The following is a 13,736-nucleotide window of genomic DNA, read 5'->3' as shown; positions in this document are numbered from 1 at the left end:
ACTTCTTGTTTGAAAATCATTATGAAATTACTTCAAAGAGAAATTTGTGGAGTTATGTAGAACTGATCTAATAATGACTGTGAAAAGTGCACCTGCTAAAAATATGAACTTTTATTCTGCTTATTGAGTTTCATTCAGTGTGTGTGTGTGTGTGTGTGCGTGTGTGTGTGTGTGTGTGTGTGTGTGTGTGTGTGTGTGTGCGTGTGTGCGTGTGTGTGTGTGTGCGTCAACGGAATCCCGGAGTGCGTCATCCCCTCGACCGCGCTCTCGAACGCGGGCCGTGATTGGCCGGAGGCTGGAAATCTCCCCGCCCACCGCGCGAGCCCTTGTATGGAAAGAGTTGTGGTGACGTCACGGACGCGGTAACGCTGCCGGTATAAATGCGCAGTGAGCGCGCGGGGGGAGCGCGCCTCAGTTGAGAGACGGGGACGATGACACGCGGCGGATAAAAACTCAACAGGTGAGAAATATTATATGAGACATTTTTAAAACATCGTGATTATCTGTCAACCAGCAGCCGTTCATCACAATGAACTGCAACCAGACACTTTATGACACATGGACTCACAGATTCACCGTGTGAAGTTATATTCACATTATTATTGTGTTGTGTTATATCCACATGCATCTCTGCTCGGTGCAGAAACAACAGTGTTTACAACAGATATGTCCCTTATGAAATGATGGACTCTCTTAACTGTGCTATATTCACCTGTCTGTGCAATATCAGTGGTTCCTGTGCCATCCAGTCATTGTACACATTCTCACACACATTTCCCCTGTGTTTACTCTGTATATATTAGTTTAATTACATGCATACTTTTCTATATTTTTGTAATATTCCTTAAACTTAGTATTGCATGTTACTTATAACTTACCGAAGCCTGTTTTTCTGATCTTATCTTATCTTAAATGTATTGTTCTGTGCGTGGCCATCAATATGCATCACTCCACAAAAGCTCTAGAAACAAACAGAGATGCTTTTAAAAGTAATGGTTTAAAGTTCCAGATATTTGTGGGAGAAAAATTAAGGAATTAAAAAAATGATGATGATCAATCGCACAGAAAAACAACAGCATAACATTTTCATGTTCTCCTCAGTACACTTGGCGTGTTCCATGCATCTTGTAGAACAGCTCCTCTGTGGAGTTATAGTCTCGTCTCTTCATGTGATCCCACACGGACTCCATGATGTTGAGATCTGTGATAATCTGTTGCTGGACCCCTTGGTCCTCTATCTCTAAAGATAGTTCTGTTTGTTTGTGTGGGCTTGTTGTTCGGGATTAATCTAATTCCTCTTTGAAGAATGATGGATAAGAATCTAAACATTGTTTGCACTTTAATTTATGTCCTGGTCTAAGATTAGGTGAGGAAATCCAAGTTGCTTTATGATCTGGCGTTGTGCCCTGCTTGAAAGTCAACCCTACATTACTGTGCCTGCACATGTGACATGTGCATCTGAGCCGAGACATATGATGAGATTATTTAAGACTGTTGCTATGAAGAACAGAAATACGTTGTGTAGTTTTCACTCATTATAGTGAATTTATGAATGTTAACCCGACTTTGGTTGAATTAAACTTCATTTTAAGTGTTTAAATGTATCTGTTTTGGGGATTTGCACTGCTAATAAAATAACATCATCTGACTTTATAAGGATCTTAAGGATTGCATTATCACCTAATCTCCAAATTTGAATTTCCCCGAATAGCAGACTGAGGTTTATATAATATTCCAGCAAATAAATAATGTAATGCTGTGCAAATAGAGGAGGAAATGGACCCAAAGCAGGGTCCTTTTCCTGGCTTGAGGAGTTAAAATGAAGATCCTGTTTGGCTCTAACATTTTGTGTGATGTCTTTTTCTGTTTTGCAGCCATGACTTGCATTTACCCCCAACATGGATCTCAGCAGTTCGAGAACAGCCTCTGCAGCTCTGAGCTAGACTTCATGTCCAGTCTGGCTGTGGATATGAGCAGCCCACGGGACCACGCCTCCGCTCCGTCCCTGCCAAGCATCAGCTCTCTGGTGGGCACACCAGCGGGCGACCTTGATGCATATTCCTGCCAAGTCACTGCCACCCCTGCCCACGTCGCTCCTTCATCAGGCCAGGAGACCCCCTTCAAGCTGGATGACCTTCAGGTTTATGGCTGCTACCCCGGGACGTTCACGCTGAGCTACCCGGATGAGGTCTTGTCCCCTGTTGGGTCAGATTATTTTGGCAGCACCACTTCAACCTCTTCTCCTTCAACTCCCGGGTTCCAGAGTCAGCAGGCGTCCACCTGGGATTTAGCCTTTGGCTCTTTCTCGCCCAGTCCAGGATATTGGGCAGCTGAGGAGACGTCAGTGTCACATGCACCCTCTTTCTTCACATTTGGATCAGGGTCTGTGGAGGATTTGGGTCAACCACATTTACGAGACCAGGACCTATTCACTTTGAACCACCCTCACCCCTCTGCACTGACCTTCAATGCCATGTCGATAGAGTCAGCCCTTAGCCTGGACGGCAGCGATCAGCTTGATGGAGGCCTATCACCAAAGTTAAAAAGCCTAAGTGGAAACGAGGGCTGCTGCGCTGTGTGTGGAGACAACGCCTCCTGTCAGCACTACGGGGTTCGAACCTGTGAGGGATGCAAAGGGTTTTTCAAGGTAATAAAATCTGACTTCTAAGAGAAATGTTTTTAATAGGACAAGAAAACCTGACACATAATGTTTTATGTCTTTGAGACTTTTTAAAGTAATCTCCCTTTTCTTTTACAGCGTACAGTGCAAAAAAATTCCAAATATGTTTGCCTTGCCACCAAGGACTGTCCTGTGGACAAGAGGAGGCGGAACAGATGTCAGTTCTGCCGTTTCCAGAAGTGTCTGGCTGTAGGAATGGTCAGGGAAGGTGAGTTCAGTACCAGAGGAGTCACTGCTGAATAATAAGGATGATATAGATAAAATTAAATTAACCTTGATGCTGCCATTTTTCCAGTTGTGAGAACAGACAGTCTGAAAGGACGAAGAGGTCGCCTACCTTCCAAGCCCAAAGTCGTCCAGGAGGTGACGACTACAGTGTCTCCTGTGAGCATGATAGCTTCACTTGTGAGGGCGCACATTGACTCAACCCCTGACATTGGGAAACTTGATTATTCCAAGGTAAGAAAATGGAAACGCGTCCTTTTACTGTTCCTTCGCAATAATTGATTTATGCATCCGTCTAAACTTCTCTGCTGTAATTTCAGTATGAAGAGACGGAGATTAGTCCGAACCAGAAAGAGGACGCTAGCGACATCAAACAGTTTTATGACCTTCTCACGGCCTCCATGGAGATGATCAAGAAGTGGGTGAAGAGCATCCCAGGTTTCTCTGAGTTCTGCACCGAGGATCAGGAACTGCTGCTGGAATCTGCGTTTGTCGAACTCTTCATCCTTCGTCTTGCATATCGGTGAGTGCAGCGTCCTGGAAAACCTAACTGACACGATCCTGATACAACAAACATCCCTGAGACACTGGATAACTTTGTATTTTCTTCTTCAAAGGTCCAATCCTGAAAAGGACAAGCTCATCTTCTGCAATGGCTCTGTGCTTCACAAAACACAGTGCGTCCGAGGCTTTGGGAACTGGATTGACTCCATCTTGGAGTTTTCTCAAAGTCTCCATCGCATGAAGCTTGACGTTTCCTCCTTCTCCTGTCTCACAGCTCTGGTCATAATCACCGGTAAGAGCTTCACTTGTACACACTTTAACTTCAGGGTTGAGAACAGTTTGCGCGAGGAATCTGGTTTCACTGGTGCGGACTGAATAATGCAGTTACACAATGTGGGATTGACACGACAGGTGTATAATAAAATGAAACACGACCTCACGTATGGGGCAGAGGGGAGGCTTATATGTATATCACAGCAGACTAACCATAGCCACATGTTTTCAGTAAAAGCCAAAGAATTGTTCCAGCGTGACTGAAGTGACGCTGCCAACACGCCGACGCTAACGGTGTAGAGTTCAACAAAAGATTGACCAAAAACACACAGCAGTAGTTGCATCTATTCTCCTGATTAAACTCAAATGAGCTAAAAGAAAATGAGATAAACCCGGTTTCAACTTTCACGTACAATAGTCAATGTGTGTTGTTTGGTTAAAGTCATAATGACACAGATTTAAGGCTCATGCTCATTTTGCTCTTACTTTCCTCTGCAGACCGGCATGGACTTAAGGAGCCTAAACGTGTGGAGGACTTGCAGAACCAGCTCATCACCTGCCTTAAAGATCATGTCTCTGGCTGCGGCTCTGACTCCTTGCGGCCCAATTACTTGTCCAGACTTCTCGGGAAGCTGCCTGAGCTGCGAACTCTGTGCACCCAAGGCCTCCAGCGAATCTTTTACCTTAAACTAGCAGACCTTGTTCCCCCTCCGCCACTCGTGGACAAAATCTTCATGGACACGCTCCCATTCTGAGTGAAAGATTAGAGAGGGGCGATCTGTGACATCAAATCTGGAGCCAAAGAGAACAGACTGAGTGCTTCCGGTAGTTTAAAGTGAAACTGCAAGAAGCAAAGAAGAATCCTGAGGGATTATGCGGCTCATAGGGAAGAAGAACTACTTCTCAATTATAAAGTGAGTGAGTTATGAAACCTTTGGATGCGACGTGTATTTTGAAGCATCAAATAAAGCTCTCACTAGTGTGATGTGCTCTCCAGATGGAATTAGACCAGCTCATGGACCAAAAGGCGACTGTTTACATACAACGTGGTGCCATGAATGGAAATATTTCTGAAGGAGGGGAGATGACTGCACTTTCCAAAGAGTTACACGTTAAACTTATATCTGCACTTTCATTTCAAGGATGTAGAGTTTTCTTTTTGTGACCTGGATGACTGTAAATTGCATGTAAAATGTACGACAAAGTCATTGTTGTGATTATAATTGGTTCGAGTATTGAAAAAAAAGCCACGCAACTGATTTCACAGAACCAGTTTGTCATTTAAAGACACTTTCTGATGTTGTGAGTCCCGCACACATCGAATCATCTGAAGCACGAGTCACTCAAAGCTACAGATGCCGTCACTAGCAATTGGTGATTTAAAAGCAAAATAAGTAGGTTAAACCTACAGACATTATTGAGCTGTATGATTCATGTATCATGAATGGACATTAAGCAGCTAATGTATCATCCAGTTCAGTCTTATAAACTAGTCCTGAGTGTAAATTATTATGTTTTAAGGTGTTTTTGTCACATGAACTGTATTCTGTCTGTGGAAGGGTCATAGATGTTCTATTCACTGCAGTTGAACATTTATTAAATGTGGAAATGCATATTTCAACTGCTCCGGTGATCTTTGCTCAGAACATCTTGAAACGTACGCTGAATTCTGAAATAGTTGGACGGTAGATGACTGAGCTTTTTCTCATGTTGTACAGTATTTGGTATGTCAGTGTACTTTGCTGAGTATTCTGCAGAGCCAGCAGTCTGCAAGCCTGACTCAAGTGTAACATCTTCTTTTGGCAACAGATCAGAACATGCATCTGAAACATTTAGACCCGCTCAACTCCCTCCTAGTTATGTTCTAGTCTCGTTTTAGAAGCCGGCAGAATTCCCAGTACAGTCTCATATGACTCAGTCTGCTTCATATTGTATAATGTCACGCTCTAAAGTGTGCATTTGTGTTGAGGCATTAACGTAGGTCTCGTACTGCTTGAAATGTTATGGAGATACAACTATCACTAGGGCATTAAAATATTATTTATAGAGGATAGGTCATAGATTGCTGCTGTATTATAAGCTCATTAAACTTTATGATACTCTAGAATTTAATGAGTTTTTAAATTTGATTAGGATTCCCATCAGCGACACTTCCTGGGGTCCACACAAAATGTAAAAACTAGAATGGCGCAGGAAGGACAAGGTACAAGAGCCCTCTTATGAAACCACATTTAAATACTCTAGTATCTATCATTATTATAGTGTCTTTACTTGAATCTGCATCGATTTGCACACACTCATAGATATCAGTTCTCTAATGCCTGCATGCATGATTCTTTTTCATCAAGATGCATAAAGTATTGACTCGCAAAGTCAAAATTAATATCCTGCATCCACCTTTTAATCCAGATCAATGCCAAAACTCAGCTGGTTCTTTTGAGGCCCATGTTCCATCCTCCCATCAAGTTTTGTGGAATGGGAAAAAAAAATCCTGCTGAAAAGGCAAACAAACCTGGACGATGGCAAAAATATAATCTCCTTTGTAGAAGTAAAAACTACTCAAGCTTCTCTGTGCACATCACACAAATGCAGAAGCATCACAGTCATCAAATGTGTCCGCAGCAGTTTCCCACCCTATTCACTTTTGTCCTTCCCATGGATTCAAACGCACATATCATTTTGGTCGCTGTTCCTATTGCAGCGAGCAGTTGAGCATCTTTTCGACTGAAGCTCCTGACATCTGTGCCTCAACAGTGAACCCTCTGTCAAGGTCACAGATCTTTTCCACCTGTTACTGTGACAGAGTCGGATTAAACTGGGTCTGCTCAGCAACTGTCTGCCGCAGAGCATGAGTGAATGATAACCATCAGGAGCCCTGGGCTGTTTTTTTGACCACATTAAAAAGTTTACCATCCCACTGTTTGGCGTCTTTGTTTTCAGGTTATTACATCACCAGACAATTATTTTTTCAATTTGTCGTAGTATATAAACGTATTGGACCCCAAAACACCAACAAATACGAAAAACAAGATTAAGAAAATTATGTTTTTTTCTTCTATAAAAACCACAAACATTCTCAATAAAGCATTTTCAAGGTTGAAATCGTAAATACAGGATGCAAAGTGAAGACATGATTTTAAAACTGATGTAACATCAAGCAATAGATGGCTATTTGAAATAAAAATAGAGGTAATGATTTTACGGGTGTGGAAGCATCTGCATTTGTTCTGTTTCTCCTTTATTCAGGTTTCTCTTTTGATTTGTCACCCGTCTGTATCCAAAGCAACCGGCCGGTGCCAGGCTTTTCTTCAGTTACAGATTCTGAAATTCTCTCTCTGGGTTGTCATGTAATTTAATAATCCAGTTGGAAGACTTGACAACCTTTAAAATTTTGGACGTAACAAGGGGCAGTTGGACAAAGTCAGCATCACTCTTATTACAGATCTCGATAACGATGGTGCAATTAAGACAATTCTCTTATGATCCTCAAAACTTCACTCGGTGGGAAAAGTGGGGGGAGAGAGAAGCACCTGATGGCAGCTTGTTTGAGTGGAGTATGAAATGGCGGCGTTAATAGAAGATCACAAGCTTCAGACAGAGTTACAGGATTAGAGGGCAGCCCCAGACTGCCCATCACACATTGTACAAGACACGTACGTCTATGAGAACATGAGAATGTCACAATTATAAAGCAAGACCGACAGAGAGGCTTTGGTTTCACTTAAAGGTGACAACTTGTCTGCAGCGTGACGGGTTTCTTAAGGGTCATATCTCAATGAGACCAGCGGTGTCCCATTAACTCTTTCCTGTTTCACAAATCAATCAAAAATGAACTAAATGAGCAGCAGGACAACTTGATTTAAAGTTAAATATCATTTCCTGTTGAAGCTGGGTGGTTTTTCATTTGCTTTGACTATCAATGTGACCAGCTGGGGTGAAATACTGTGTGTCTTAGGAAGACGACTGTTTATTTAAAAAAAAAAAAACATTAATTTAATTATACTCTTGTTGAAAAGTCGATTTTCTTTTCAAATTTCAGAGTTGTTTGAATTCTGTCCCTGAAATGACAGGTCAGGGTCAAGGGTCAAGTACCGGATACTTTCAAAACTAAGCAGTATGACACGGTCAGTATGACACGGTCATAAAGAGATAAGATAAGATAAAATGAGATAAGATAAGATGGAATGAATGTCTGAACGACAATTTTACGACAATTCATCACAAAGCTCCCGCATGAGTTCATCAAGGACAGAAGGATTTTGGCATCAAATTATTTTAGCATTGAATGAGGTATTAGGATATGAATCATGGTCATGAGATAACATCTGAACAAAAGTGCTAAACAAAGCTGAACTAAGTATAATTCTACTCAGAGCTGGTAAAGAACCATAACACGTGGCTGGTGACGGAGCCGCCCAGACGTGATGTAGGAAATAAATATGATGGAGACCATGAGACTTCTTCACCAAATGAGTCTAGATGGTAGTTGTATGTAACAGAGTAAATTTACTTAACTATACTTTACTTATGTAGATTTATTTTTAGGGTTTCACACATTTTATTTACAAAATTTTTGTTTTCAAAATCCACAAATGATCGTTTATATGAATTAAAAGAAATAAATGGCGGACATAGATAACACAGAGGAACCACACCCCCTGCCACCGCTGTTTGTGTCCTCCGAGACAACAATGTTGTTTAGGTGAGACCCTCAACATGTTCATCAACACGTCACAGATGAAGAGGCCTCTGCAAAGACTCTATTAATACGATCAGGTAAATTAATTAAATAAATGTTTTGATGGGCAAACAGTCTGACGTGTGTCTGAGTGATATTTTGTTTATAAAGACGGTGACGACTCAACAATTATCAGTGATAAACGCCCACAGTATTTAAAACTCTGAGAACATTTATTCTCATATCATATTCATGCTGAGAACCAATAAACTTCAGCGGCTTTAGATTGCAGGGGGCTGATATGTCGTTGAAGATTGCTCAGTGACCAGCTCAGGTTGCTCTCATTCAGTTAGCACTCTATATGCATATATAGTAACAGTCCATGAGAGAAGACGCAGTGGTCCCTCGAACTATTTGAGGCCCCTGCACAGACTCCAGGTTCTGAGTCCTGAGGAGTCATATCTGATCCTTACAGCACAGTACACAGCTTGTTTGAACACTTCCAATAATAGCCACAGCTAAAATAGACCATCATCACATGAAGTCAATAATGCCACTTAGATAAGACAGAGCGCTGGCAGGACACCCTCACACATGGATTACCCTGGCACCCACTCCTCACTTTGAATCCTTTACAGCCTTCACCTGGTCACGTTTCTCAGCAGCCAAATCTGGTATTTTTTTTACCTTCCATAACTAAAAATGTTTGAGGAGCAATTTCATTTCATAGAAGATAAAAGCAAAAATAATCACATTTCAAAAGAACGTGGGCAGAAAAGTCAGCGTCACGGTTTGTGCTGCTTCTCGGTTAAAAATGGACAAGTAGTGCCAACTAGTGGTCGTGCTATGACACATGTTTGAAGAGTCTCCTCATAGCATTTTATTTCTTTGATCAATAATTCTCAATTTTCAAATATCTTGCATGCACTGCAGCCGGACATTGTGTACAGATTAAAGCATTAGACCCACTGTATTTTTCTCTAGCAACTAAATAAATGTATTCAGGCATTGTGCTCAAATCAGTGCTAATTAAGAAAAAGTATTTTAATCTTCTGCTTCTTAATACTTCAGCTTCAATGCATTTCAGATGCCAATTGTTTTAAACCTTACTGCAATCTTCTGACAGCTGTAGAAACTGGTTTCTCTAGAAATTTAAAGATATTTCAACTCAAAATAAATGATCGCCTTGAAGCACTTGTGCCATAGCAGAAATCATTTATCAAGTTATTTTAGCCCAGAACCAACTCTTGGTCCTGTAGTTTTCTACGACACATGGATAGATGCGTCAGTGTAAAAAGAATATTACAGTTCGCTTTTAACGCAAAACACTGTTTCGGGTCTTTTCTCTTTTCACAATGTTCTTTCAGTTTTTTGATATTTAGCTAAAACAATCTCCCCCAATAAAATGTTGCTTACACATTACTCTCCATTAATCATGTAACGTCATTAAATCACTATGAAACAAACCATTCTGTTAACCTGAAAATACTTACGCAGGATTTTTGTTTGTGATTGTATTGCATCTTAAGCTGGATTCATAATTACTTTAACTTAAGGATCCGGGTACTTCGGCCTGAGCTTAATTATCAACGAGCTGCTCACATTTTCAATCAGGTGACCCAACATACGATTCTGTTTCATTAACCGACAGTCAACACAAGAGGATTTCAAATTGAACTCCTTTAATGTAAACAACACGCAATTTCAAAGCAAACCTTTGATACAGTAACAGGGGTTAATACAAGACAGTACAGAAAACAAATCAATATTTGCTACTTAAGGTTATTTGTCACATCATGCTACTAAAAATGAGATATCTGCAAACTAGACCTAGTAAGATACAAAACTTGTTAAAACCAAATTTAAAACATAGGACTACACTTAGCGCCTGGGAGGTTAGCGCAACTAATTTACTGGTTAAATAGCGGCCCTGGGAGGACACCCGGCCCTTTTAGACTTGGACCATTGATGGTGGCAAAGTTGGGTCTGCAGATAGACGAGACAAAGCAAAAGTTAAAAACCAAAGAAAATATGCTCCAAATAAAATGGCCCCACAGCAAAATTCAACACTCATAGATTCCAGTCCCATAAATGTGCCTGATGTTTTTCTCATCTCTGTATCATTCCTGAAGAAAGTCATAAAAATATCAAAAACACCCCATCTCATAATATTAAGGAAAGTGAAAAAGATTCAGTCAATCAAAATGCTACAGTTCATTTACTTTGAAACAGGAAGTGTTGTAATTATTTATTTCTGAGACATATTTGAGAGCGAGGCGCTGAAACTGTGATCAAAGATCTTTTTGAAAGACCATACCCCACCCTGCCCCCAAGTTTCAATAAAATCCTAGTTTTTCTGTAATCCTGAAGTCAGACAAGCAGATAGAAATGAAAACTTAACTTCCTTGTCAGATATAACGAGTGCTGCGTCAGCAAGGTGGAGCAGGACACTTACTTTTGATTCAAGGCCGTGTTTTTACCCCATGTGAATGTGGGAGCCTCATCATCGATCTCTGCAAAACAAAACACTGTTACCTTGTGTGTTCAAAGCCTTAGAGCGGCATCGGCCTCGGCTTCCGGTGGAAAGTGTAACATGGGTAATCAAGTGTTGCAGACCCTGTTATCTTTACCAACAGCTGCTCTGCAGTTAAATTATGTGTTTCACAATGAAACAACTTTAACATGTGTAGCAGACGAGCTATTATTCATGCATTCAACAGGTTAGTACATAAAAAGAAATAAGTTGTGGCTTTTAATAATACCTTCATCCCAGTTCTCGACCATGTTCGGGTTCACCCAGGTGCTGGCTGGGACCTGCCATTTAACGTGTCCATTGGTGCTTTCACCTGTAAAAACAGCAGCATTCAAATAGATCACACACTGACTCCATCTGCAGGGAAAGGGAAGAGACAGTGAAGTGAAAATCTCACCGACAGCAGCAGGGTCCAGAGATATTCTGTTCTCACAGGTCTCAGTGTGGCGGGTCAGCTCATGCCTGGGAACGAGGTGGCAAGCGTTAAAGGGGCAGGTTTTCAGCTCACGGGCCAGCTTTGGATGATTCTGCATCAGTGAGAGATAAGCTGAACAGTTAAACGTGCACGTGTCTGTCGTGCCATGAGGCGCGTCAATTCATACAACTCCAAAAAGAAAAAAAGTTCCTCTTCAGTGTTTAGTTTCTCTGAATTTTCATGAGACAGAAAAATAACAAAATGGTTGAAATTTCCATGCTTCATTTTATGTTTGCTCTGGCAACTTCTCACTGTTAATGTGATGAAACAACCACTGATCTGTGGTCTGGTTGGGATTTTCTTAGATTAAAAAAAACACAAGAAACATGTAAACTCCTCTTTACGAGTTCAAAATGAACTTTTAGGCCAACATGGATGAGTAGTTTATTAGAAATAGCTGTCTCTCCTTAGAATATTTTACCATATATACATTTACTGCAGGCCTGCTGTGTTAAACTGCATTTGTTTAGCCAAGTAAACTGGTGTATATGCAAAATAAATCACTGAAGCCATTTCAGCTATGAACTCTGGACATATTCCACTCCCACTTGCTGACTCGCTGTGAATATTCACGATATTTTCCTGCTGTATTCTCACATGGGCTCACTCGGACATTTTACTACGCGGTTGGCAGGATAAGTTCTTGAAAAAGTCTAAAGGCAACTGACTCAGACATTTGTGTTTTCATAAACAGCCAATAGATGCAGTAATACAAGTGCTCGACTCACCTTCCTGCACTTTATAAGGTGGTAAGGGAAGCGGCACACCCGGATCTGGTGGTTCTTGTCAAAAGGGCACTGCAAAAGTCTGTCTGGGTCAAGGCTTCCTTTCTCATCTAAAAAAAAAAACAAAACAGAAAAACGCAAAAGCATTCAGCCGTTAACACTGACCAAAACATGGAACATTTAAAGCCGCTGAAAATGTGAGTTGCTATGATTAGTTTTACCCGTTTCCTCTGCCCGCTGTGCCCCCTCAATAAAACCAGTCCTGCATGGACCAATGGTGTTTCCAAACTTGAACATGTTCGCCATCTCTGAACTGGGATCTGGTGAGGACGCCCCCTACTGGTCAGCTGGGAAGATCAGACACACGATGAAGGTTAGCCTGGAAATCTTGACAAACAAAGAAACATGTTGCTAAATAAGAACACAGCTTTTGAAAACAGGTCGGAACTCTTATCAGTAGATATCGATATCTGTCACGATGCAAATCGAATCACTAGCTTTGTCGTTTCTGCTTCAGATGGTCAAAAGGATTAGTAGAATAACCTTGGTGGGGAAAATGCTTTCATTTAACTTTCCAAAATATCTCCTCACTACAGAATTCCTCTCTTTTCAACAATGTCCTCGTATTTTGGGCCTCGGGCTGTGTCTGTGCTGTCTGTGTCTTTTCCTGTGAAGTTGCAGGAGCCCAAACTTTAGCACGTGCTCCTTTACTCTCTGCAGGTGATCCCGCAGCTGGGCCACATGTTCTGTCACGTGTTAGTTCACTGGTTGTCGTTTTTCTTGTCGCACACATTCAAAACTGGCGCGTCTCTGCGAGGGACTGAACGGATTTTACTCAACTTCGCTGCAACTTAAACTGTGGTTCAAAGTGTCTCTCGGAGTTATACAAACCGTGTCCCTGAAGCTTACATGGAGACATGAGACAAACCGTGTCCCTGAAGCTTACATGGAGGAGACAGGACACAAACCGTGTCCCTGAAGCTTACATGGAGGAGACAGGACACAAACCGTGTCCCTGAAGCTAACATGGAGGAGACAAGGCTCGCAAACAAAACCGTTGCAAGGCGCCCAACCGCTCAAACAGTAACAATTATCAATATCAACGTTTGCAAATGAGTTTAAGACTTTAAAACACGCAAGGAGAATATGTGTTTGTTGAGCATTGAGTGCATCTTCCTGGATGTACCTGAAGCTCAACAGATAAAGTGTAGTCTCGTGATGAAGTCGTTGTTTCCAGACCCGGTTTGTTTTTTTTCCTGCAGCAGCGAAGTCTCTCTCGATGGAGGCTCCGCCCCTCACGTGGTCTAAAGTTGTTCGAAGCTACGTCACTTCCTGTTTGAACACCAATCCATCCTCACCTGCGGGAACCAAAATGTTTGAAAATGTATCGGTTATTACGGTAACTGTGTGCTTTACTGTTTATGAGCGTTATTACGGTAAGTTATATCGGTTATTACGGTAACTGTGTGCTTTACTGTTTATGAGCGTTATTACGGTAAGTTATATCGGTTATTACGGTAACTGTGTGCTTTACTCTTTATGAGCGTTATTACGGTAACTTTTTGTTTTAACTCACATATGCGTTATTACGGTAACTGTGTGCTTTATCGTTCATGATCGTTATTACGGTAACTGTCCTCTTT

General features: G+C 41.4%; 2 protein-coding genes across 6 annotated transcripts; one reads left to right on the top strand and one right to left on the bottom strand.

Annotated features, from left to right (window-relative positions):
- The first annotated feature begins 322 nt into the window (after positions 1-322).
- nr4a1 (nuclear receptor subfamily 4, group A, member 1) lies at positions 323-5,303 on the top strand. Its single transcript, XM_020104699.2, has 7 exons — positions 323-460; positions 1,875-2,647; positions 2,759-2,888; positions 2,976-3,139; positions 3,226-3,428; positions 3,523-3,701; positions 4,181-5,303. Exons 2-7 carry the CDS (start codon positions 1,877-1,879, stop codon positions 4,435-4,437), a joined length of 1,704 nt encoding a protein of 567 aa, XP_019960258.2. The 5' UTR covers positions 323-460; positions 1,875-1,876; the 3' UTR covers positions 4,438-5,303.
- A 4,722-nt stretch (positions 5,304-10,025) lies between these two features.
- Positions 10,026-13,420, bottom strand: LOC109640631 (gametocyte-specific factor 1). Of its 5 annotated transcripts, none has more exons than XM_020104733.2 (7): positions 13,280-13,420; positions 12,315-12,440; positions 12,097-12,203; positions 11,291-11,420; positions 11,123-11,206; positions 10,816-10,873; positions 10,026-10,346 (listed from the first exon to the last, which is right to left on the bottom strand). In XM_020104733.2, exons 2-7 carry the CDS (start codon positions 12,397-12,399, stop codon positions 10,271-10,273), a joined length of 540 nt encoding a protein of 179 aa, XP_019960292.1. In that variant the 5' UTR covers positions 12,400-12,440; positions 13,280-13,420; the 3' UTR covers positions 10,026-10,270. The 5 variants fall into 5 exon arrangements, with proteins under 5 accessions (XP_019960292.1, XP_019960293.1, XP_069383758.1 ...); XM_020104734.2 differs by having other exon boundaries at positions 12,315-12,480; positions 13,280-13,418; XM_069527657.1 differs by lacking the exon at positions 13,280-13,420 and adding an exon at positions 12,637-12,830 and having other exon boundaries at positions 12,315-12,480.
- Between the last annotated feature and the right edge of the window lie 316 nt (positions 13,421-13,736).

The sequence above is a fragment of the Paralichthys olivaceus genome, chromosome 6 (genome assembly GCF_024713975.1).
Source record: "Paralichthys olivaceus isolate ysfri-2021 chromosome 6, ASM2471397v2, whole genome shotgun sequence".
NCBI classification, from domain to species: Eukaryota; Metazoa; Chordata; class Actinopteri; order Pleuronectiformes; family Paralichthyidae; genus Paralichthys; species Paralichthys olivaceus.
The sequence above is the reverse complement of the archived record's forward strand: the minus strand, read 5'-3'. Positions and strand labels throughout refer to the sequence as shown.